The sequence below is a fragment of the Bombina bombina genome, chromosome 2, assembly GCF_027579735.1.
Source record: "Bombina bombina isolate aBomBom1 chromosome 2, aBomBom1.pri, whole genome shotgun sequence".
In the NCBI taxonomy this organism is placed as follows: Eukaryota; Metazoa; Chordata; class Amphibia; order Anura; family Bombinatoridae; genus Bombina; species Bombina bombina.
In genome coordinates, this window is record NC_069500.1 from 492,809,884 (window position 1) to 492,836,135 (window position 26,252).

The 26,252-nt window shown below is 42.0% G+C and overlaps 1 protein-coding gene across 1 annotated transcript in view; it reads left to right on the plus strand.

Annotated features, from left to right (window-relative positions):
- The window catches only part of POLE (DNA polymerase epsilon, catalytic subunit), a 571,199-nt gene that overhangs the window by 113,448 nt on the left and 431,499 nt on the right, over nucleotides 1–26,252 (plus strand). Inside the window, exon 18 of the mRNA XM_053702214.1 lies at nucleotides 15,873–15,975. Within this exon, the coding sequence (XP_053558189.1) occupies nucleotides 15,873–15,975 (103 nt within the window). The remainder of the gene's footprint in view (nucleotides 1–15,872; nucleotides 15,976–26,252) is intronic.

The following is a 26,252-nucleotide window of genomic DNA, read 5'->3' on the forward strand; positions in this document are numbered from 1 at the left end:
GGATCATGGACTCAGGAGGAGAGACTCCTTCCAATAAACATTCTGGAATTAAGAGCAGTTTTCAATGCCCTTCTGGCTTGGCCTCAGTTAGCAACTCTGAGGTTCATCAGGTTTCAGTCGGACAACATCACGACTGTGGCTTACATCAACCATCAGGGAGGGACAAGGAGTTCCCTAGTGATGATGGAAGTCTCAAAGATAATTCGCTGGGCAGAGTCTCACTCTTGCCACCTGTCAGCGATCCACATCCCAGGCGTGGAGAACTGGGAGGCGGATTTCCTAAGTCGCCAGACTTTTCATCCGGGGGAGTGGGAACTTCATCCGGAGGTGTTTGCCCAACTACTTCAGCATTGGGGCAAACCAGATCTGGATCTCATGGTGTCTCGCCAGAACGCCAAGCTTCCTTGTTACGGATCCAGGTCCAGGGACCCGGGAGCGGTACTGATAGATGCTCTGACAGCACCTTGGGTTTTCAACATGGCTTATGTGTTTCCACCCTTCCCGATGCTTCCTCGATTGATTGCCAGGATCAAACAGGAGAGAGCATCGATAATTCTAATAGCGCCTGCGTGGCCACGCAGGACCTGGTATGCAGATCTAGTGGACATGTCGTCCTGTCCACCTTGGTCTCTGCCTCTGAGACAGGACCTTCTGATTCAGGGTCCTTTCAAACATCCAAATCTAATTTCTCTGAGGCTGACTGCATGGAGATTGAACGCTTGATTCTATCAAAGCGGGGATTCTCGGAGTCAGTGATTGATACCTTAATACAGGCTAGGAAACCTGTTACCAGGAAAATTTACCATAAAATATGGCGTAAATACTTATATTGGTGTGAATCCAAGTGTTACTCATGTAGTAAGGTTAGGATTCCTAGGATATTGTCTTTTCTACAAGAAGGTTTAGAAAAGGGTTTATTTGCTAGTTCGTTAAAGGGACAGATCTCAGCTCTGTCTATCCTTTTACACAAACGTCTGTCAGAAGTTCCAGACGTTCAGGCTTTTTGTCAGGCTTTGGCTAGGATTAAGCCTGTGTTTAAGACTGTTGCTCCGCCGTGGAGCTTAAACTTAGTTCTTAACGTTCTGCAAGGTGTTCCGTTTGAACCCCTTCATTCCATTGATATCAAGCTGTTATCTTGGAATGTTCTGTTTTTAATGGCTATTTCCTCGGCTCGAAGAGTCTCTGAGTTATTGGCCTTACATTGTGATTCTCCTTATCTGATTTTTCATTCAGACAAGGTAGTTCTGCGTACTAAACCTGGGTTCTTACCTAAGGTAGTCACTAACAGGAATATCAATCAAGAGATTGTTGTTCCATCATTGTGCCCTAACCCTTCTTCAAAGAAGGAACGACTTCTGCACAATCTAGACGTTGTCCGTGCCCTGAAATTTTATTTGCAGGCAACTAAGGATTTTCGTCAAACTTCTTCCCTGTTTGTCGTTTATTCTGGACAAAGGAGAGGTCAAAAAGCTTCGGCTACCTCTCTCTCTTTTTGTCTTCGTAGCATAATACGTTTAGCATATGAGACTGCTGGACAGCAGCCTCCTGAAAGGATTACAGCTCATTCTACTAGAGCTGTGGCTTCCACTTGGGCCTTTAAGAATGAGGCCTCTGTTGAACAGATTTGCAAGGCTGCAACTTGGTCTTCACTTCATACTTTTTCAAAATTTTACAAATTTGACACTTTTGCTTCTTCGGAGGCTGTTTTTGGGAGAAAGGTTCTACAGGCAGTGGTTCCTTCCGTGTAAAGATCCTGCCTTTCCCTCCCGTCATCCGTGTACTTTTAGCTTTGGTATTGGTATCCCATAAGTAATGCATGACCCGTGGACTGACTACACTTAACAGGAGAAAACATAATTTATGCTTACCTGATAAATTCCTTTCTCCTGTAGTGTAGTCAGTCCACGGCCCGCCCTGTTTACGGCAGGTCTAAAAATTTTTATCTTAAACTCCAGTCACCACTGCACCCTATAGTTTCTCCTTTCTCGTTTGGTTTCGGTCGAATGACTGGGTATGACGTAGAGGGGAGGAGCTATATAGCAGCTCTGCTTGGGTGATCCTCTTGCACTTCCTGTTAGGGAGGAGATATAATCCCATAAGTAATGGATGACCCGTGGACTGACTACACTACAGGAGAAAGGAATTTATCAGGTAAGCATAAATTATGTTTTTAGGCTGTGAGACAGAGTGAGATGGGCGGGGCCTTTTTTCACGCATTAGTTGCGCAGTTTTTCCCAGACAAGCAGCAAGCTCCAACTCCGGTGGGTCTTTCATAGACAGTTTGAGCCTAATCGAAAGGTTAATCCGATTTTACAGACCCCTGAGGGCAGGTAGGTGCCACAGAAGGGCTGTGGCGAGGTGCAGGGGGTGTTTTTGTTTAACGTTTTATACCACAAAGTTTTTTTGGTAAGGGTTAAGTGTTCCTTTCCTTGTGGGGCAAACTTGGCTGACAAGTTGGGATGCATTTATCATAAAATTGTGATAATTTTATCGTATTAAAGCAGTTTTGGAAAAATGTATGCTTTTTTTCTCTTAAAGGCGCAGTACCGTTTTTTCAGATTATTTTTTTTATAAAATAAAGTGTTTCAAGTCTGTTTGGGGTCATTACTAGCCTGTTTTATCATGTCTGACATTGAGGAAAGTCAATGTTCCATGTGTTTGGAAACCATTGTGGAACACCCACTTAAAATGTGTGTCCCTCATGTACCGAAAGGGCCTTACATTGCAAAGAACATATTTTAGCTGATAAAAGTATGTCTCAGGATGATTCTCAGTCAGAAGAGAATCAGGTTGTGCCATCTACTTCTCCCCAAGTGTCACACCCTTTAACGCCTGCCCAAGCAACGCCAAGTACTTCTAGTGCGTCTAATTCCTTCACCCTGCAAGATATGGCCGCAGTTATGTCTACTACCCTCACAGAGGTATTATCTAAACTGCATGGTTTGCAGGGTAAGCGCAGAAGGTCCGGTATTAGAGTAAATGCTGAGCCCTCTGATGCTTTATTGGCCATCTCCAATGTACCCTCGGTGTTCTGATTTGTTGGTGCGAGAATTGCTGTCTGAGGGAGAGATTTCTGATTCAGGAAAGATGTTCCCTTTAACAGATTCAGATGTGACAGCCTTTAAGTTTAAGCTTGAACACCTCCGTTTGTTACTCAGGGAGGTGTTAGCGACTCTGGATGATTGTGACCCTATTGCCAGCCCACCAGACAAATCGGGTAAAATGGATAAATACCTAGAGGTCCCTACTTACACTAATGTTGTTCCAGTCCCTAGAAGAATTTCTGACATTGTTACTAAGGAATTGGATAGACCAGGCATTCCGTTCTCTCCCCCTCCTACTTTTAAGAAAATGTTTCCTATATCTGACACCATCCGGGATTCGTGGCAGACAGTCCCTAAGGTGGAGGGAGCTATTTCTACCCTGGCTAAGCGTACAACTATACCTATTGAGGACAGTTGTGCTTTCAAAGATCATATGGATAAAAAATTAGAGGGTCTTCTAAAGAAATTGTTTATTCATGAGGGTTTTCTTCTACAACCTCTAGCGTGCATTGTTCTTGTAACTACTGCAGCAGCTTTTTGGTTTGAGGCTCTAGAGGTGTCTTAAGATTGAGACCCCATTAGATGATATTTTGGATAGAATTAAGGCTCTCAAGCTAGCTAATTCTTTTATTACAAATGCCACTTTTCAAATGGCTAAATTAGCGGCAAAGAATGCAGGCTTTGCCTTTTTAGCGCGTAGAGCGTTATGGCTTAAGTCCTGGTCTGCTGATGTGTCATCAAAATCTAAGCTGTTAGCTATTCCTTTCAAAGGTAAGACCCTATTCGGGCCTGAACTGAAGGAGATCATTTCCGACATTACTGGAGGTAAAGGCCATGCCCTTCCTCAGGGCAAGACGATTAAAATGAGGGCCACACAAAATAATTTTCGTTCCTTTCGAAACTTTAAAAGTGGACCCTTTACTTCCTCCCCTGCCACAAAGTAGGAGGGAAATTTTGCTCAAGTCAGTCTGGAGACCTAACCAGACCTGGAATAAAGATAAAAAAGCCAAGAAGCCCGCTGCTGCTACCAAGACAGCATGAAGGGGCAGCCCCCGATCCGGGACCGGATCTAGTAGGGGGCTGACTTTCTCTATTCGCTCAGGCTTGGGCAAGAGATGTTCAGGATTCTTGTGCATTAGAAATCGTGACCCAGGGGTATCGGCTAGAATTCAAAGATTCTCTCTCAAGGGTGAGATTTCATCTTTCACGTTTGTCTGTAAACCAGACAAAAAGAGAGGCGTTCTTACGCTGTGTCGAAGATCTATATACCATGGGAGTAATCTGCCCGGTTCCAAAAGTAGAACAGGGGCAGGGGTTTTACTCATATGTTGGTGGTTCCCAAAAAAGAGGGAACTTTTTTTTTTAGATCTCAAAATTCTAAACAAATTTCTCAGAGTCCCATCCTTCAAGATGGAGACCATTCAAACAATTTTACCAATAATCCAGGAGGGTCAATATATGACCACCGTGGATTTGAAGGATGCGTATCTTCACATTCCTATCCACAAAGATCACCAGTTCCTCAGGTTCGCCTTCCTGGACAAACATTACCAGTTTGTGGCCCTTCCTTTCGGGTTTGCCACAGCTCCCAGAATTTTCACAAAGGTGCTAGGGTCCCTTCTGGCGGTGCTAAGGCCGCGGGGCATAGCGGTGGCGCCCTATCTGGTCAATATCTTAATTCGGGCGTCAACTAGCCAAGTCTCACACGGACATCGTGTTGGCTTTTCTAAGATCTCACGGGTGGAAGGTGAACATAAAAAAGAGTTCACTTGTTCCTCTAACAAAACAAGAGTTCCGTTCCAAGCAACTCTGATACACTCGGTAGACATGAAGATTTTTCTGACGGAGGTCAGAAAATCAAAAATCTTAACCACTTGCCGAGCACTTCATTCTATTCCTCGACAGACAGTGGCTCAGTGTATGGAGGTAATCTGCTTAATGGTAGCAGCAATGGACATAGTTCCGTTTGCTCGCTTACATCTCAGACCACTGCAACTGTGCATGCTCAGACAGTGGAATGGGGATTATGCAGATGTATCTCTGCGGATAAATCTGGATTTAGAGACCAGAGACTTTCTTCTTTGGTGGTTGTCACAGGATCATCTGTCCCAGGGAATGTGCTTCCGAAGGCCAGCATGGGTCATAGTGACGACAGACAACAGTCTTTTGGGTTGGGGCGCAGTCTGGAATTCCCTGAAGGCTCAGGGTGTGTGGACTCAGCAGAAGGCCCTACTTCCAATAAATATTCTAGAACTGAGAGCGATATTCAACGTGCTTCAGACGTGGCCTCAGCTGGCTTCGGCCAGATTCATAAGGTTCTAGTCGGACAATATCACGACTGTAGCATACATCAATCATCAAGGGGGAACAAAGAGTTCTCTAGCGATGATAGAGGTTTCCAAGGTAATTTGATGGGCAGAGAACTCACTCTTGCCATCTATCAGCAATCTATATCCCAGGAGAGGAGAACTGGGAAGCGGATTTTTTAAGTTGTCAGACTTGTCATCCGGGGGAGTGGGAGCTCCATCCGGAGGTGTTTGCACAATTGATTCATCAATTGGGCACACCAGAATTTGATCTGATGGCATCTCGTCAGAATGCCAAACTTCGTTGTTACGGGTCCAGATCAAGGGATCCTCAAGCAGTACTGATAAATGCTCTAGCACAGTACCCCTGGTTGTTCAACCTGGCTTATGTGTTTCCTCCTTTTCCTCTCCTGCCTCGTCTGATTGCCAGAATCAAACAGGAGAAGGCTTTGGTAATCTTGATAGCGCCTGCGTGGCCACGCAGGACTTGGTATGCAGATCTGGTGGAAACTGCCTCTGAGACAGGACCTTCTCATTCAGGGTCCATTCCAACATCCAAATCTAGTTTCTCTGCGGCTGACTGCCTGGAGATTGAACGCTTGATTTTATCTAAGCGGGGTTTCTCTGAGTCGGTCATTGACACTTTGATTCAGGCTAGAAAGCCTGTAACTAGGAAAATTTACCATAAGATATGGCGTAAATATCTTTATTGGTGCAAATCCAAAGGCTACTCATGGAGTAAGATTAGGATTCCTAGGATTTTGTCCTTTCTCCAAGAAGGATTGGAGAAGGGGTTATCAGCTAGTTCCTTAAAGGGACAGATTCTGCTTGGTCAATCTTAGTACACAAGCGTCTGGCAGATGTCCCAGACGTTCAGTCGTTTTTTCAGGCTTTGGTTAGAATTAAGCCTTTGTTTAAACCTGTTGCTCCGCCATGGAGTTTGAATTTAGTTCTGAATGTTCTTCAAGGGTTTCCGTTTGAACCCATGCATTCCATAGATATTAAACTTCTATCTTGGAAAGTTCTATTTTTAGTAGCTATCTCTTCTGCTCGAAGAGTTTCTGAGCTATCTGCGTTACAATGCGACTCGCCTTATCTTCCATTCTGATAAGGTGGTTTTGCGTACCATACCTGGATTTCTTCCTAAGGTTGTTTCAAATAAGAATATTAATCAGGAAATTGTTGTTCCTTCTCTGTGTCCTAAGCCTTCTTCTAAGAAGGGAGCGTCTGTTACATAATTTGGACGTGTTTTTTTTTACTTGCAAGAGACCAAAGATTTTCGTCAAACATCTTCTCTGTTTGTTGTCTATTCTGGAAAGCGTAGAGGTCAAAAAGCTACTGCTACCTCTTTTTCTTTTTGGCTGAAAAGCATCATCCGTTTGGCATACAAGACTGCTGGACAGCAGCCTCCTGAAAGAATTGCAGTTCATTCTACTAGAGCGGTGGCTTCCACATGGGCTTTTAAAAACGATGCTTTTGTTGAACAGATTTGTAAGGCTGCGACTTGGTCTTTCCTTCATACCTTTCCCAAATTTTACAAATTTGATACCTTCGCTTCTTTGGAGGCTATTTTTGGGAGGAAAGTTCTTCAAGCAGTGGTGCCTTCCGTTTAGGTATCTGTCTTGTCCCTCCCATTCATCCGTGTCCTGTAGCTTTGGTATTGTATCCCACAAGTCAAGGATGAATCCGTGGACTTGTCGTATCTTATAGAAGAAAAGGAAATTTATGCTTACCTGATAAATTGATTTCTTCTTTGGTACGACGAGTCCACGACCCTCCCTGTCAATTTAAGACAGAATATATTTTTTGATTTAAAACTTCAGTCACCTCTGCAGCTTGTAGTTTCTCCTTTTTCTTCCTATACCTTTGGTCGAATGACTGGGGGTGGAGTCAAGGGAGGAGCTATATAGACGGCTCTGCTGTGGTGCTCTTTGCCACTTCCTGTTAGCAGGAGGATAATATCCCACAAGTAAAGGTTGAATCCGTGGACTCGCCGTATCATAGAAGAAATCAATTTATCAGGTAAGCATAAATGTCCTTTTTTGAGTCTCCGGTTATCCTCTGTGTATCCATTGAGGTAGTTTTGGATCTACTTACCTTGCCTTCACCCATGAACTGTGGATTCTATAGTGGTGCTGTGCAAGGGTGGAGAGAGCAGTGGAGGTGTAAAGCTGGTCTGCGAGTCAGCTGAGAGTTCAGCCTGCCTCATTTGCACTGCTGAGTACAATGTGTTTGTGAGTATTAAGTCCATACTCTCAACTATCTTAACATACCATTGAGACATACTTCACCATTGGAGCGCCCTCTTTTATCTTTCTCTAGATCTCTCTGCCCACTTGAATTGGACTACGTTTTGTTCGTATGAAGAGGAGCTGCTGTGTGTTTGTCAAACCTTTTTTGTTTGAACATTTATCACTTATGAACTTTTTTCACTATAACCATTATTTTTGTTTTGAATCACATTTGTTGTAATACCCGAGTGAAATACCAAAATTATTTATTACAATAATTTGGGCATGCATGTGACAGTCACACACTGGAATTATTAATTTACTACAAATATTATTTATCGCCATTGATTTTTGTTGGTTTATTGATAATTTTATAAATTTTATATTGGCGCTACTAGTTATTTTGGGAACTTGTTCTCAAATATATTTAAAGGGACAGTCTACACTTAGAACAACCGCAATCCATCTGTTAGATAATGTCACAATGTATTTTGCTCACCCCTGCAACTGTATCGAGTCTTGTACACATCCCGAGTTATGCTCAATGAAGTTACAATATGACCGTTAGAAATGGCCGCCCACCCAATACGTCACCCATTCTCTTATTTTCAATAGTCCAATAGAAAATTGCTCACCGATCAAAACCCTGTAGCGCGCATTCATCGTTTCGCGCATGCGCAATGTCAGTGGGAACCAAGTATCCGGAACCAAAGTTTAGCTTTATTTTTTTACCGCTCTGGGGCCCGATCCAATATGCAGCGTCGCCCGCAAATGCCGGCGACGCTGAATTTTGAGCTGGTTAGGTATCCTATATACGGCGTAACATAGAAGTTACGCTTGTATATTTCTGCCGTCGCCCGTAGTTTTTTGGGCCATAGGCAGGTATACCAAACCAGCGCAGTTTGGTATCCAATATACAGCGTAAGGACTTACGTGGCGAAAATGGAGAAATCTTACTCCATTTTCACCTCGCCACAAAAAGCAGCCGTAGTAAGCCTTACGCTGACTATTGGAGCCCCATAACTCCCTAAACTAGCTACAAAATAAACCTAACACCTAACGCATGCGCAATGTCTATCTACCTGTCAACCGCGATCCCCGCCGCAATCCCTAATAAAATATTTAACCCCTAAACCGCAGCTCCCGGACCCCGCCGCCACCTACATTAACTACCCCCTAATGTGATCCCCTACACTACCGCCACCTATATTAAACACATTAACCCCTAATCTAATCCCCCTACACCGCCGCCACCTATATTAACTAAATTAACCCTAATTATATTAGGGTTAATATATATAATAACTATATTAACCCTAATTATATTAGGGTTAATATAGTTAATATATATATATATATATATATATATATATATATATATATATATATATATATATATATATATATATATATATATATATATGTATATGTGTGTATAATAACCCTAACTCTAACATCCCTAACTAAACTCTTATTAAAATAAATCTAATTATATTATTAATTTAAATATTCCTATTTAAATCTAAATACTTACCTATAAAATAAACCCTAAGATAGCTACAATGTAATTAATAATTACATTGTAGCTATTTTAGGGTTTATATTTATTTTACAGGTAACTTGGTATTTATTTTAACTAGGTACAATAGCTATTAAATATTTAATAACTATTTAATAGCTACCTAGTTAAAATAATTACCAATTTACCTGTAAAATAAATCCTAACCTAAGTTACAAATACACCTACACTATCAATAAATTAAATAAACTACAAATATCTAAACTAAAATACAATTAAATAAACTAAACTAAATTACAAAAACAAACACTAAATTAAAAAAAATAAAAAAAAGATTACAAGATTTTTAAGCTAATTACACCTATTCTAAGCCCCCTAATAAAATAATAAAGCCCCCAAAATAAAAAAATTTCCCTGCCCTATTCTAAATTAAAAAAGTTCAAAGCTCTTTTACCTTACCAGCCCTTAAAAGGGCCTTTTGCGGGCCATGCCCCAAAGAAAACTGCTCTTTTGCCTGAAAAAAAAAATACACAATACCACCCCCCAACATTACAACCCACCACCCACATACCCCTAATCTAACCCAAACCCCCCTTAAATAAACCTAACACTACCCCCCTGAAGATCTCCCTACCTTGTATTCACCCAGCCGGGCAGAACTATTCATCCGATCCGGGCGATGTCTTCAATCAAGCTGCAGAGAGTCTTCTTCCACCTGGCGATGTCTTCAAGCAAGCGGCAGAGAGTCTTCTTCCAGCCGGTGATGTCTTCCAGCAAAGCGGCATCTTCAATCTTCTTTCTTCACTCCTCCGCCGCGGAGCATCCATCCGGCACGACGACTTCCCGACGAATGAGGTTCCTTTAAATGACGTCATCCAAGATGGCGTCCGTCGAATTCCGATTGGCTGATGGGATTCTATCAGCCAATCGGAATTAAGGTAGAAAAATCTGGCTGATTCAATCAGCCAATCAGATTCAAGTTCAATCCGATTGTCTGATCCAATCAGCCAATCAGATTGAACTTGAATCTGATTGGCTGATTAAATCAATTTAGATTAGGGTTACTATAGTTAATATATATAATATAAAAACTATATTAACTATATTAACCCTAATATAATTAGGGTTAATATAGTTAATATAGCTGGTGGCGGTGTAGGGGGATTAGATTAGGGGTTAATGTGTTTAATATAGGCGGCAGTATAGGGGGATTAGATTAGGGGTTAATACATTTATTATAGGTGGCTGCGGTGTAGGGGGATTTAGATTAGATGCAAAAGAGCAGTTTACTTTGTGACAAAGCCCCTCAAAAAGCCCTTTTAAGTGCTGGCAATAGAGCAGTTTACTTTGGGGTAATGCCACGCAAAAAGCCCTTTTCAGGGCTATTTGTAGGGTTAGACTTGGGTTTAGTGGTAGAGATAGTTTAGTATTTTAGGGGTTAAATAATTTAATATAGGTGGCGGCGGTGTAGGGGGATTAAATTAGAGGTTAATAATTTTAAAATAGATGTCGGCGGTGTATGGGCTCACATTAGGGGGTTATAGATTTAATATAGTTGGCGGCGGGGTCCGGGAGCGGCGGTTTAGGGGTTAATAACTTTTTATTGTTAGGATAGTGAGGGGGGATAGAGGGTTAGACGTGTCGGGCTATGTTTGGGAGGCGTGTTAGACAGTGCGGGTGATTTCATACTTTAGTCAGGTTTTGTAGGCGCCGGCAGTTTCTAAAGTGCCGTAAGTCACTGGCGACTCCAGAAATTTGTACTTACGCAGATTTCTGGACATCGCTGCTTTATCAGACTTACGGCACTTTAGCATCTGACGGCGCCGTATATAGGATAGCTCGAGTTGCGAGCTGAAACTGGGGGCGGCGGGGGTTCCCTCGCTGCTTGCGCCACAAACGCTGCATATCTGATCGCGCCCAATGTGGGGAATTTGAAACGAGCAGCACAGACGGACTGCATTCACATCACTGGTGTATATTGGAGCATGCGCATTTACACACATGTGACATAGGTGACTGACCATGCACGAGTATGAATTTGATAGAGAAGGGGAGAAAAAGGTAGAAGGAGAAGTGAATGGGCGGAGTTTGGCTGCCATTTATAACAAGTGCAAATAAACTTTGATTTTCGGAGATGTCGGTGTGTGATTCAAAATATGAAGGGTAGAGCGGGTGAGTTACAACTATCAGCACTAAATAGAAAGTATAAGCGACGGTTAATATGGGTGTAGACTGTCCCTTTAATACAACATATTGCCTTCCATTTTTGCGGCTGGACGCGATGTTAAACAATCTGCGCTTTTAATCTCCATGCAGCTCTCATGGCCCCACCTCCTTAGTGCAGAACGGAGTTTCGCCATTTTAGGCTCATTCAGGTACATTGCTCCACCTCATTCACAACCAGCTGGGACTGAGAGTGGTGCGGAGTTCTGCTGCGTGGATTGTAGCAGTTTGTTTTTCTGTGAAATGTCTGCCATGAGTTAGAATAGTGTGTCTGCACATTTTGACCACTGTTGTGGGCTAATGTTTTTAAGTTTAGCTGAAGGATGCATATGTTTTATTTAGTTGAGGTGTTTCTCTTAAAGAGACAGCCAAATAAAGTGTATATGTATACATTTAATGTACAGTATGAATTAATGTTCTGAATGTTAATGTACTGTTACTTAAGGTACAGAGTTTCTTAATGTTAAGTGTATATGTAACTTCCCCTTTTTAAATTTAGGAATTTTATTCTCAAGTTCAGATTTTTTTCTATGCTCCTCTGAATTTCATGGTAACTTATATTAAGTTTATGTGAACTATTATATATCAAGCCCTCTGAGTAATGTCTCCTAGAATGATGCGGTTTTGGCTATTCCACAGTTTTCCTTCACGTCCCATACCTATATGGTGTCACATGCAGTGCCCTGCGGTTCCTCAATCCTCCTGGAGGAGTGTATTTGCCTGTAGTTTTTCTGCTCAGGTATTCTCTATCTGCGGTGTTATCTGCCTTTCTTTCCTTTCAGGGAAAGTGCAAGTGGGCATTTTAATATTCATATAGTAAGGTTTCTGCTAAAGATGTTGCTATCCCTCATAAGTCTGATGCGGTGCAGTCACTATGGCTTCCGAGGGTGATATATCACATTCGGACAGTATAATTCCTTCATCTGATGCGGAGGAGTATCCTTCAGATTTAATCTTGAGCACCTTCGTGTATGATAAGGAGGTTTTTGGTTATTTTGGAGCGACGTTGATACATATGTCGTCAACTCTAAGTTTTTCCTGACCATTCCAGGAGGTTTTTCACATGAATGGGAGAAGTCAGGGATTTCTTTTTCCCCCCTTCTCCTGTTTTTATATATAAAAAAAAGAAAGTTTTCTGTTGTCTCCATTAAGTATCAGGGTGCATGGTGCATAAAGTAGTAGGGCATTTCTACTCTGGCTAAGAGAACTACGATTCCTAGAGAGGATAGCTGTTCTTTTTAGGATCAGTGGTCTAGGTTGGGGATTTACATGGCAGTTTGTATTGCCACTGTCAAGTTCAGCATCTTTTTGGTGCAATGCCTTTTCTATTTCCAATTAGGTAGAGATTCCTTTGGAGCAGCTCCAGTACAGAATTTAGGCTTTTAAGCTAGCCAATTCTTTATTTCAGATTCTACCTAACACAAGATATCTGGCTTCGCTTTTCTAGTCCGCGGGGCGTTATGGACAGCGGATTTTCCTTTGAGTCGAAGTTTGTGGTGCATCCGTACACAGGTAAGACCTTGTTTTTGTCTTGATCTGTCAGGAATAGTTCTGATATAAAAGATTTTCCCCCGATCCCGTAATTGGTCCAAGTGGAGGGGTTGATTCTCTCTGTCTTCAGATATGGATACGAGATGTTCCAGATATTATGGAGATATTGGTTCGGAGTTACTATTTAGTAGTCATTCCTTCCCAGGTTTCTCTTCTCTTTTATCTATGGGTGCATTTAGGATTTCTCTTACCTGTGGGTGATAGTTCCAGTTGCTGTAAGAGAACAGGGCCTAGGTTTTTATCATTTGTTGTTCCCGAAAAGGGGGGGGGGTACCGTTCTTCAAATGGAATCCAGTGAACTAAGAGTATCAGTTCATAGTGACCTTAGTCCTGGAGGACACGTAATTTCAAGTTCCTGAGGTTTGCCTTTCTGTCAAACTCTTTCAGTTTGTGGCTCTTCTGTTTGGTCTTGCCATGATTCTTAGATGGGGGGGTGTTTTGGCAGTGTTCTCGTTTTGTGGAATTGCTGTGGTGCCATTCGTTGTTTCTCTTCATTCCTCAAATGGAAGTGTATCTGACAATGAGTTCACTTGGTCCAGCTACAGAGGTAGTTTCTTAGGAACCAGATTAGTTTCCCTATATCTGAAATAATTTTTCTCAGAGGTCAGGAAATAGTTTTTTTTTGTTTTTTTTTCCCCTTCCGTTTAGTCCTTCAGTGGCTCTATGGAGGTGATGGTCCGATGGTTGCTTCATTGGACATCATCCCTTTGCTCAATCCATCTGAAAGTCTGCGGTTAGGCATGTGCAGATAGTGGCCCAAGGATCTTGTAGATTTGTCCTGGAGGATAGATCTTGATTTGTCGATATGAGATTATTCCCTGTGGATCAGAGAAGGGAGGTAATGGTGGAGTGTTCGCTTTGCTTGCAAGAGGTAGCAGGATCTTTAACTGCATTCTCCAGAATTTTTTGGCTTTCTCAAGTACATTTGTCTTAGGGCACATGCTTCCAGAGACTTTCCTATGTGTTAGTCATGGTCACTAGCCTGTTGGGTTGGTGACTATGGACTTGGGAGGAGCCAGCTCTCTTCATAACCTTTTTGGAGTAGAGAGCAATCTGCAATGCTCTGATAGCTTGTCCTGAGTTGTCTTTTCCGAGTTTCAGGTTCTAGTGCACAATTTCCTCAGTAATTTACATTTATCCACCTGGGAGGAACTTGGAGTTCCTTTGCCATGATTGGTGCGGATTGTTCGGTGGGCGGACGCCCACATTCTAGTTTTCTTTTCTCTTTTCAAGAGTCTATACCGGGAGCGGACTTCTTGAGTAGTCAGATTTTTCATTCTGGGAGTAGTCTCCTGGAGGGTTCTCCAGGTTAACCCTCACATGGGGGTGTTTGAATGGTCGATGGCAGTATGCCAAGTTTCAAAGTTGTGTTTAGGGTCATGAGATTAGCAGGCTGCTCTGCTAAATTTCCTGGCGGTTCCTTGGGATTTTAATGGTTCTTGAATAGTCTTGCAGAATTAGGTTTTCAGACCTAGCCGAGATGTATTTCTTCCACCTTGGTGGTTGTTCCTGAGGAAGGTCCTTCTGATTTAATGTCCTTCTGTTTTCTTTGAAGCTTTCAGCTTGGAGATTGCATGCTTAGTTCTGTCTAAGCGTGTTTTTTCTGAATCGGTTATTGAGATCATGGTTCAGGCTTGCAAGCCTGCTACTGGTAAATTCTACCATATAAAGTATGGCGTATAATTTCCTGATTGATGTTAATCTATGGACTTCTCTTGAAAGTAGGTTTGATATTCCTAGGGCTTTTGCCCTTCTCTGGGACGTTCTGAAGGACGTTTGGTCAGTCAGTTCTCTGAAGGGTCTGATTTCTGCATTATCATTTTTTTATACAGGCTTCTGGCGAATGTGCCAGACATGTAGTAACCTTTTTGTCAGACCCTGGTTTAGTATCAGGCCTGTGTTTAAGTCTGTTGCTCCTCCTGGAGTTTTTAACCTTGTTTTTAAGGTTTTGCAGTATGCTCAGTTTGAGCTGTAGCATTCCATAGATTTTTAAAATTTTATCTTGGAATGTTTTCTTTTTTTTTTATATCTTCTGTTTGGAGAGTTTAGGTACTCTCAGCTTTGCTTTTTCTTATTTTTGATAAGACGTTTTTTTTTATTTTTTATCCTAAGTGGAAATATTGTTTGGGAATCGTTGTTCCCTCTCTGTGTCCTCATTATCTTTTGAGGTACGTGTGTGCATAATTTAAATGTTGTGCAGGTTTCTGTTTTTCTTTGTTTTCTTTGTAATAGAAGACTACTGCTACTTCTCTTTTTTGTGGTTGAGAAGTTTACTTTGTTTGATTTTCAGACTGCAGGGTTGCAGTTTTCTGAGAGAGTTATGGCTTATTATTTGAGGACTGTCTCTTCTTTTTGGGCTTTCTAAATGAAGCTTCTGTGGAACAGATTTGCAAGTCTGCTACTTTCTTTCTATTTGCATCCCCCCCCCCCCAAATTTTTTTTATTTTTTATTTTTTTTTACAAATTTAATACTTTGTCTTGGTTGAGCCTTCTTTTGGGATATAGGTTCTTCAAGCAGTGGTGGCTTCTGTTTAGGTTACCTTTCTTTTCCCTCCCTAATCATCTGTGTCCTCTAGCTTGGGTATTGGTTCCCACTAGTAATTGATTATTTTGTGGACTTAGGAAAGAAAACACAATTTATTCTTACCTGATAAATTTATTTATTTCCGGATATGGTGAGTCCATGGCCCACCCTTTATTTTAATAGTTATTTTTAGCTAAAACCTCAGGGACCTCTACACCTTTGTGTTATCTTTTTCCATTTTCCTTCGGCTGAATGACTGGGGGTTATGGGTAAGGGAAGTGACATATATAGCAGCTTTGCGGCGGTGCTCTTTGCCGCCTCCTGCTGGCCAGGAGTGATATTCCCACTAGTAATTGATGATTCCGTGGACTCACCATATTCGGAAAGAAATACATTTATCAGGTAAGCATCATTTTTTTTTCAACACTGTTTTTCTGTTTGATATAATGGGATCACTTTTTTATTTCCCCCTAGCCTTCTGCCATTGTTGATGAAGCAACATGTGCTGCATGTGATTTTAATAAGCCAGGAGCCACATGCCAGCGTAAAATGACATGGCAGTGGAGAGGAGAGTGCAGTAAGTATAACCATTTTCCATTTTAAGTCTAGATAGCTTGCTTTGCAAATATTCTGTGTGGTGGTTGTTGTCTTCATTTATTTAAAAATGTATGTCCTTTGCACTAGTGGTGTCTAAATACAGACCCTAACATTTACTAATGTCCTATCTTGTTAGAAAAGCAACACAAGTCAAGAGCCTTAGCTCCTGGGATTTTGTCTAGCCTTTTTCGAACCTCAGAAAATAGAACCTTTTGTGGTTTCTGTGTGTGTGTTTTTTTTTTTTTTTTTTTTAATATATATTTTAAAACCAGGACGGGTCATACATACCAATGTGTCATCCACAAATGTTTTACCTACAGGGAGTGCAGAATTATTAGGCAAGTTGTATTTTTGAGGATTAATTTTATTATTGAACAACCATGTTCTCAATGAACCCAAAAAACTCATTAATATCAAAGCTGAATAGTTTTGTAAGTAGTTTTTAGTTTGTTTTTAGTTATAGCTATTTTAGGGGGATATCTGTGTGTGCAGGTGACTATTACTGTGCATAATTATTAGGCAACTTAACAAAAAACAAATATATACCCATTTCAATTATTTATTTTTACCAGTGAAACCAATTTAACATCTCAACATTCACAAATATACATTTCTGACATTCAAAAACAAAACAAAAACAAATCAGTGACCAATATAGCCACCTTTCTTTGCAAGGACGCTTAAAAGCCTGCCATCCATGGATTCTGTCAGTGTTTTGATCTGTTCACCATCAACATTGCGTGCAGCAGCAACCACAGCCTCCCAGACACTGTTCAGAGAGGTGTACTGTTTTCCCTCCTTGTAAATCTCACATTTGATGATGGACCACAGGTTCTCAATGGGGTTCAGATCAGGTGAACAAGGAGGCCATGTCATTAGATTTTCTTCTTTTATACCCTTTCTTGCCAGCCACGCTGTGGACTACTTGGACGCGTGTGATGGAGCATTGTCCTGCATGAAAATCATGTTTTTCTTGAAGGATGCAGACTTCTTCCTGTACCACTGCTTGAAGAAGGTGTCTTCTAGAAACTGGCAGTAGGACTGGGAGTTGAGCTTGACTCCATCCTCAACCCGAAAAGGCCCCACAAGCTCATCTTTGATGATACCAGCCCAAACCAGTACTCCACCTCCACCTTGCTGGCGTCTGAGTCGGACTGGAGCTCTCTGCCCTTTACCAATCCAGCCACGGGCCCATCCATCTGGCCCATCAAGACTCACTCTCATTTCTTCAGTCCATAAAACCTTAGAAAAATCAGTCTTGAGATATTTCTTGGCCCAGTCTTGACGTTTCAGCTTGTGTGTCTTGTTCAGTGGTGGTCGTCTTTCAGCCTTTCTTACCTTGGCCATGTCTCTGAGTATTGCACACCTTGTGCTTTTGGGCACTCCAGTGATGTTGCAGCTCTGAAATATGGCCAAACTGGTGGCATCTTGGCAGCTGCACGCTTGACTTTTCTCAGTTCATGGGCAGTTATTTTGCGCCTTGGTTTTTCCACACGCTTCTTGCGACCCTGTTGACTATTTTGAATGAAACGCTTGATTGTTCGATGATCATGCTTCAGAAGCTTTGCAATTTTAAGAGTGCTGCATCCCTCTGCAAGATATCTCACTATTTTTGACTTTTCTGAGCTTTGACCCATTTTGCCAAAGGAAAGGAAGTTGCCTAATAATTATGCACACCTGATATAGGGTGTTGATGTCATTAGACCACACCCCTTCTCATTACAGAGATGCACATCACCTAATATGCTTAATTGGTAGTAGGTTTTCGAGCCTATACAGCTTGGAGTAAGACAACATGCATAAAGAGGATGATGTGGTCAAAATACTCATTTGCCTAATAATTCTGCACTCCCTGTATAGCGAAAGCAGCCGCTGCCTACAAACTTTGTCAAGTTTATGCTATAAATTGCACTAGATTTTGTTAGGGCAAATGTCTGTGTAATTCGGTAATTAGGCTAGAGATACTATTTGGGTTATAGCAATTTTTTTTTATTTTTAGGATAACTTACAAATGTATGTTGAAACAAGATTCCAGTTCTTTTATGAACAGGCCCCGCCCACCGACGCATGAGGGAACATGTGCTTTAGCCTCATGTGATTGATTCAACATTTGATACTTTATAACCAGCGCTTAAACTAATATATATTGATGGATCTGTCTTTTGAAAGTTGTTAATGCATAATCTGTGTTGTATGTTTTGCATGTGCAACTCTATATAATCATACATCAGAGCGGATGCTTTGGATGAACTATTTATTTCTCCAACATAGGTGTGTCCGGTCCACGGCGTCATCCTTACTTGTGGGATATTCTCCTCCCCAACAGGAAATGGCAAAGAGCCCAGCAAAGCTGGTCACATGATCCCTCCTAGGCTCCGCCTACCCCAGTCATTCTCTTTGCCGTTGTACAGGCAACATCTCCACGGAGATGGCTTAGAGTTTTTTAGTGTTTAACTGTAGTTTTTATTATTCAATCAAGAGTTTGTTATTTTAAAATAGTGCTGGTATGTACTATTTACTCTGAAACAGAAAAGAGATGAAGATTTCTGTTTGTAAGAGGAAAATGATTTTAGCAACCGTTACTAAAATCGATGGCTGTTTCCACACAGGACTGTTGAGAGGAATTAACTTCAGTTGGGGGAAACAGTGAGCAGACTTTTGCTGCTTGAGGTATGACACATTTCTAACAAGACCATGTAATGCTGGAAGCTGTCATTTTCCCTATGGGATCCGGTAAGCCATTTTTTATTACATAAAGAAAAAAGGGCTTCACAAGGGCTTTTAAGACTGTAGACATTTTCTGGGCTAAAACGATTTATATATAAGAATATTTTATACCCCATAGCCTTGAGGAATTATTTTAATCTTGGGAACTATGTAAAATAACCGGCAGGCACTGTATTGGACACCTTATTCTCTAGGGGCTTTCCATAATCATAGGCAGAGTCTCATTTTCGCGCCTCTATTGCGCACTTGTTTTTGGGAAGCATGACATGCAGATGCATGTGTGAGGAGCTCTGATACATAGAAAAGACTTTCTGAAGGCGTCATTTGGTATAGTATTCCCCTTTGGGCTTGGTTGGGTCTCAGCAAAGCAGATACCAGGGACTGTAAAGGGGTTAAATATAAAAACGGCTCCGGTTCCGTTATTTTAAGGGTTAAAGTTTCCAAATTTGGTGTGCAATACTCTTAAGGCTTTAAGACACTGTGGTGAAATTTTGGTGAATTTTGAACAATTCCTTCATACTTTTTCACATTTGCAGTAATAAAGTGTGTTCAGTTTAAAATTTAAAGTGACAGTAACGGTTTTATTTTAAAACGTTTTTTGTACTTTGTTATCAAGTTTATGCCTGTTTAACATGTCTGAACTACCAGATAGACTGTGTTCTGTATGTGGGGAAGCCAAGGTTCCTTCTCATTTAAATAGATGTGATTTATGTGACACAAAATTTAGAGAAAATGATGCCCAAAATGATTCCTCAAGTGAGGGGAGTAAGCATGGTACTGCATCATCCCCTCCTTCGTCTACACCAGTCTTGCCCACTCAGGAGGCCCCTAGTACATCTAGTGCGCCAATACTCCTTACTATGCAACAATTAACGGCTGTAATGGATAATTCTATCAAAAACATTTTAGCCAAAATGCCCACTTATCAGCGAAAGCGCGACTGCTCTGTTTTAGAAAATACTGAAGAGCATGAGGACGCTGATGATATTGGTTCTGAAGTGCCCCTACACCAGTCTGAGGGGGCCAGGGAGGTTTTGTCTGAGGGAGAAATTTCAGATTCAGGGAAAATTTCTCAACAAGCTGAACCTGATGTGATTACATTTAAATTTAAATTGGAACATCTCCGCGCTCTGCTTAAGGAGGTGTTATCTACTCTGGATGATTGTGAGAATTTGGTCATTCCAGAGAAATTATGTAAAATGGACAAGTTCCTAGAGGTCCCGGGGCCCCCCGAAGCTTTTCCTATACCCAAGCGGGTGGCGGACATTGTAAATAAAGAATGGGAAAGGCCCGGTATACCTTTCGTCCCTCCCCCCATATTTAAAAAATTGTTTCCTATGGTCGACCCCAGAAAGGACTTATGGCAGACAGTCCCCAAGGTCGAGGGGGCGGTTTCTACTCTAAACAAACGCACCCCATTGTTCCTGTCACTACAGCAGCGTGTTTCTGGTTCGATGAACTAGAAAAGGCGCTCAATAATAATTCTTCTTCTTATGAGGAGATTATGAGGAGATTATGGACAGAATTCATGCTCTCAAATTGGCTAACTCTTTCACCCTAGACGCCACTTTGCAATTGGCTAGGTTAGCGGCGAAAAATTCTGGTTTTGCTATTGTGGCGCGCAGAGCGCTTTGGCTAAAATCTTGGTCAGCGGATGCGTCTTCCAAGAACAAATTGCTTAACATTCCTTTCAAGGGGAAAACGCTGTTTGGCCCTGACTTGAAAGAGATTATCTCTGATATCACTGGGGGCAAGGGCCACGCCCTTCCTCAGGATAGGTCTTTCAAAGCCAAAAATAAACCTAATTTTCGTCCCTTTCGCAGAAACGGACCAGCCCCAAGTGCTACGTCCTCTAAGCAAGAGGGTAATACTTCTCAAGCCAAGCCAGCCTGGAGGCCAATGCAAGGCTGGAACAAAGGAAAGCAGGCCAAGAAACCTGCCACTGCTACCAAGACAGCATGAGATGTTGGCCCCCGATCCGGGACCGGATCTGGTGGGGGGCAGACTCTCTCTCTTCGCTCAGGCTTGGGCAAGAGATGTTCTGGATCCTTGGGCACTAGAAATAGTCTCCCAAGGTTATCTTCTGGAATTCAAGGGGCTTCCCCCAAGGGGGAGGTTCCACAGGTCTCAATTGTCTTCAGACCACATAGAAAAACAGGCATTCTTACATTGTGTAGAAGACCTGTTAAAAATGGGAGTGATTCATCCTGTTCCATTAGGAGAACAAGGGATGGGGTTCTTCTCCAATCTGTTCGTAGTTCCCAAAAAAGAGGGAACATTCAGACCAATCTTAGATCTCAAGATCCTAAACAAGTTTCTCAAGGTTCCATCGTTCAAGATGGAAACCATTCGAACAATTCTTCCTTCCATCCAGGAAGGTCAATTCATGACCACGGTGGATTTAAAGGATGCGTATCTACATATTCCTATCCACAAGGAACATCATCGGTTCCTAAGGTTCGCATTCCTGGACAAGCATTACCAGTTTGTGGCGCTTCCGTTCGGATTAGCCACTGCTCCAAGAATTTTCACAAAGGTACTAGGGTCCCTTCTAGCGGTGCTAAGACCAAGGGGCATTGCAGTAGTACCTTACTTGGACGACATTCTGATTCAAGCGTCGTCCCTTCCACAAGCAAAGGCTCACACGGACATTGTCCTGGCCTTTCTCAGATCTCACGGGTGGAAAGTGAACGTAGAAAAAAGTTCGCTATCTCCGTCAACAAGGGTTCCCTTCTTGGGAACAATAATAGACTCCTTAGAAATGAGGATTTTTCTGACAGAGGCCAGAAAATCAAAACTTCTAAACTCTTGTCAAATACTTCATTCTGTTCCTCTTCCTTCCATAGCGCAGTGCATGGAAGTAATAGGTTTGATGGTAGCGGCAATGGACATAGTTCCTTTTGCGCGAATTCATCTAAGACCATTACAACTGTGCATGCTCAGTCAGTGGAATGGGGACTATACAGACTTGTCTCCGACGATACAAGTAGATCAGAGGACCAGAGGTTCACTCCGTTGGTGGCTGTCCCTGGACAACCTGTCACAGGGGATGAGCTTCCGCAGACCAGAGTGGGTCATTGTCACGACCCACGCCAGCCTGGTGGGCTGGGGCGCGGTCTGGGGACCCCTGAAAGCTCAGGGTCTTTGGTCTCGGGAAGAATCTCTTCTTCTCCCGATAAATATTCTGGAACTGAGAGCGATATTCAATGCTCTCAAGGCTTGGCCTCAGCTAGCAAAGGCCAAGTTCATACGGTTTCAATCAGACAACATGACGACTGTTGCGTACATCAACCATCAGGGGGGAACAAGGAGTTCCCTGGCGATGGAAGAAGTGACCAAAATCATTCAATGGGCGGAGACTCACTCCTGCCACTTGTCTGCAATCCACATCCCAGGAGTGGAAAATTGGGAAGCGGATTTTCTGAGTCGTCAGACATTTCATCCGGGGGAGTGGGAACTCCATCTGGAAATCTTTGCCCAAATTACTCAATTGTGGGGCATTCCAGACATGGATCTGATGGCCTCTCGTCAGAACTTCAAGGTTCCTTGCTACGGGTCCAGATCCAGGGATCCCAAGGCGACTCTAGTAGATGCACTAGTAGCACCTTGGACCTTCAAACTAGCTTATGTATTCCCGCCGTTTCCCCTCATTCCCAGGCTGGTAGCCAGGATCAATGAGGAGAGGGCATCGGTGATCTTGATAGCTCCTGCGTGGCCACGCAGGACTTGGTATGCAGACCTGGTGAATATGTCATCGGCTCCACCATGGAAGCTACCTTTGAGACGAGAGCTTCTTGTTCAAGGTCCGTTTGAACATCCGAATCTGGTCTCACTCCAACTGACTGCTTGGAGATTGAACGCTTGATCTTATCAAAGCGAGGGTTCTCAGATTCTGTCATTGATACTCTTGTTCAGGCCAGAAAGCCTGTAACTAGAAAAATCTACCACAAAATATGGAAAAAATATATCTGTTGGTGTGAATCTAAAGGATTCCCTTGGGACAAGGTAAAAATTCCTAAGATTCTATCCTTTCTTCAAGAAGGTTTGGAGAAAGGATTATCTGCAAGTTCTTTGAAGGGACAGATTTCTGCCTTGTCTGTGTTACTTCACAAAAAGCTGGCAGCTGTGCCAGATGTTCAAGCCTTTGTTCAGGCTCTGGTTAGAATCAAGCCTGTTTACAAACCTTTGACTCCTCCTTGGAGTCTCAATTTAGTTCTTTCAGTTCTTCAGGGGGTTCCGTTTGAACCCTTACATTCCGTTGATATTAAGTTATTATCTTGGAAAGTTTTGTTTTTGGTTGCAATTTCTTCTGCTAGAAGAGTTTCAGAATTATCTGCTCTGCAGTGTTCTCCTCCTTATCTGGTGTTTCATGCAGATAAGGTGGTTTTACGTACTAAACCTGGTTTTCTTCCGAAAGTTGTTTCTAACAAAAACATTAACCAGGAGATAGTCGTGCCTTCTTTGTGTCCGAATCCAGTTTCAAAGAAGGAATGTTTGTTGCACAATTTGGATGTAGTTCGTGCTCTAAAATTCTATTTAGATGCTACAAAGGATTTTAGACAAACATCTTCTTTGTTTGTTGTTTATTCTGGTAAAAGGAGAGGTCAAAAAGCAACTTCTACCTCTCTCTCTTTTTGGATTAAAAGCATCATCAGATTGGCTTACGAGACTGCCGGACGGCAGCCTCCTGAAAGAATCACAGCTCATTCCACTAGGGCTGTGGCTTCCACATGGGCCTTTAAGAACGAGGCTTCTGTTGATCAGATATGTAAGGCAGCGACTTGGTCTTCACTGCACACTTTTACTAAATTTTACAAATTTGATACTTTTGCTTCTTCTGAGGCTATTTTTGGGAGAAAGGTTTTGCAAGCCGTGGTGCCTTCCGTCTAGGTGACCTGATTTGCTCCCTCCCTTCATCCGTGTCCTAAAGCTTTGGTATTGGTTCCCACAAGTAAGGATGACGCCGTGGACCGGACACACCTATGTTGGAGAAAACAGAATTTATGTTTACCTGATAAATTACTTTCTCCAACGGTGTGTCCGGTCCACGGCCCGCCCTGGTTTTTTAATCAGGTCTGATAATTTATTTTCTTTAACTACAGTCACCACGGTATCATATGATTTCTCCTATGCAAATATTCCTCCTTTACGTCGGTCGAATGACTGGGGTAGGCGGAGCCTAGGAGGGATCATGTGACCAGCTTTGCTGGGCTCTTTGCCATTTCCTGTTGGGGAGGAGAATATCCCACAAGTAAGGATGACGCCGTGGACCGGACACACCGTTGGAGAAAGTAATTTATCAGGTAAACATAAATTCTGTTTTATAATAGGGCAATAGCTGGAAATCGTCTGACTTTGTTAAATCAAAGCAGTACGCACATAAGTCGCTTTTGAGCGCATAGATTGATCTGTATGCACACTTCAATTCCCTCTGGTCTGGTCCTAATAGCCCTATTTCTTTTAATAAAGCTGGATACCAGAATATGATTAGAGAGGTGGATGTGATATATTCCACTTTTATCCGAGTCTCCAGCTACTATTTTAAAATTGTTTGTGTTGCATATATGTAAATAAAGTGTTATTTAATTTAATATTCAACTGCTGTTGAGTGCTAGAGAGGAGATTGGGGTATGGGGCAGACACACAATTAGGTAGGTGCAGGTGTTAGTCACAAGCCTACAACAGGTGTTGCAGGGACATGTTCTTAGCCGCCTCCTGTTGGGACGTTTATACTCTCCTAATTTATGTCCTCTGCTGTAATGTGCTCAGCACTGTATGGGCTATCCACTGGACACAGCACTTCTGGAGCTCAGTACTTCATACAGCTGGTAAGCAGTGGTCTGTGTGCTTGACAGGTATGTGACCCTTTTTGTTCCATATTCCAAAGAAAACAAAGCAAGCAGTATTCTCATAAAATTAAAAATCCCTTTTATTGTCTCAAATGTGGGGATCCAGAAAGAAACCACTTTTTGGGGCATTCCCCTTAGTCATGTGATACAGATTGCACATTCTATGCCATGATATAGCCCATTCAATTAAATACTACATCTCAATTAAACTTAGATACACTGAATATTTTGTGATTCAGATAGTGCATGCAATTTTAATCAACTTTTTGATTTACTCCTTTTATCAATTTCTCTTGTTAAGTGTGTTCAGTCCACGGGTCATCCATTACTTATGGGATATATTCTCCTTCCCAGCAGGAAGTTGCAAGAGGATCACCCAAGCAGAGCTGCTATATAGCTCCTCCCCTCACATGTCATATCCAGTCATTCTCTTGCAACCCTCAACAAAGGAGGTCGCGAGAGGAGCTGGAGTTTTTACTTAACTATTCTTCAATCAAAAGTTTATTTTAAATGGCACCGGAGTGTGCTGTTTTTCTATCTCAGGCAGTATTTGGAAGAAGAAACTGCCTGCGTTTTTTTTCTATGATCTTAGCAGGCGTAACTAAGATCCACTGGCTGTTCTCGACATTCTGAGGAGTGGGGTAACTTCAGAAACTGGGAATAGCATGCGGGGTCCTCCGCAAATGAGGTATGTGCAGTACATTATTTTCTAGGGACTAGAATTTGACTAAGAAAATACTGTTAAAACTGAAATAATACTTAAGCCTTATCTGCAGTGGTAGCGACTGGTAGCAGGCTTAGTGATAACTTTGCATGACATTGGAAAATGTTATTTTTTAATAAAACGTTTACTGGCATGTTATTCGTTTTTGTGAGGTACTTTGGTGATAAATCTCTTTGGGCATGATTTTTTTCCACATGGCTGACATATATTTTCTGCATGGAAACAGTTATATCAGGGCTCCCACTGTTGTGATAGGAGTGGGAGGGACCTTGTTTTAGCGCCTTGTTGTGCAGTTATAATTCTAGCACAGTTTTCCTGCTTCTTCCTCCTTGATCCAGGACGTCTCTAGAGAGCTCAGGGGTCTGCAAAATTCATTTTTGAGGGAGGTAATCAGTCACAGCAGATCTGTGACAGTGTGCTTGACTGCTTAAAAGCGTTAAATCTTAATTGATATCCATTTTATCCGTTTTGGGTATTGAGGGGTTAATCATCCTTTTGCTAATGGGTGCAATCCTCTGCTAAAATTACACTTCTTGTTAAGAATTGTTTAATTATATCTATTTTTAAAGCGCTGCAGCGTTTTTTATATTGCTTGTGAACTTATTGAAAGTGATTTCCAAGCTTGCTAGTTTCATTGCTAAGTCTGTTTAAACATGTCTGATTCAGAGGAAACTGTTTGTTCATCATGTTCAAAAGCCAATGTGGAGCCCAATAGAACGATGTGTACCAATTGTATTGATATTGCTTTGAATAAAAGTCAATCTGTACCGATAGAGAAACTATCACCAGACAACGAGGGGGAAGTTATGCCGCCTAACTCTCCTCACGTGTCAGTACCTGCGTCTCCCGCTCGGGAGATGCGTAGAATTGAGACGCCTAGTACATCTAGGCCCTTACAAATCACTTTACATGATATGGCTAATGTTATGAAAGAAGTATTATATAATATGCCCGAAT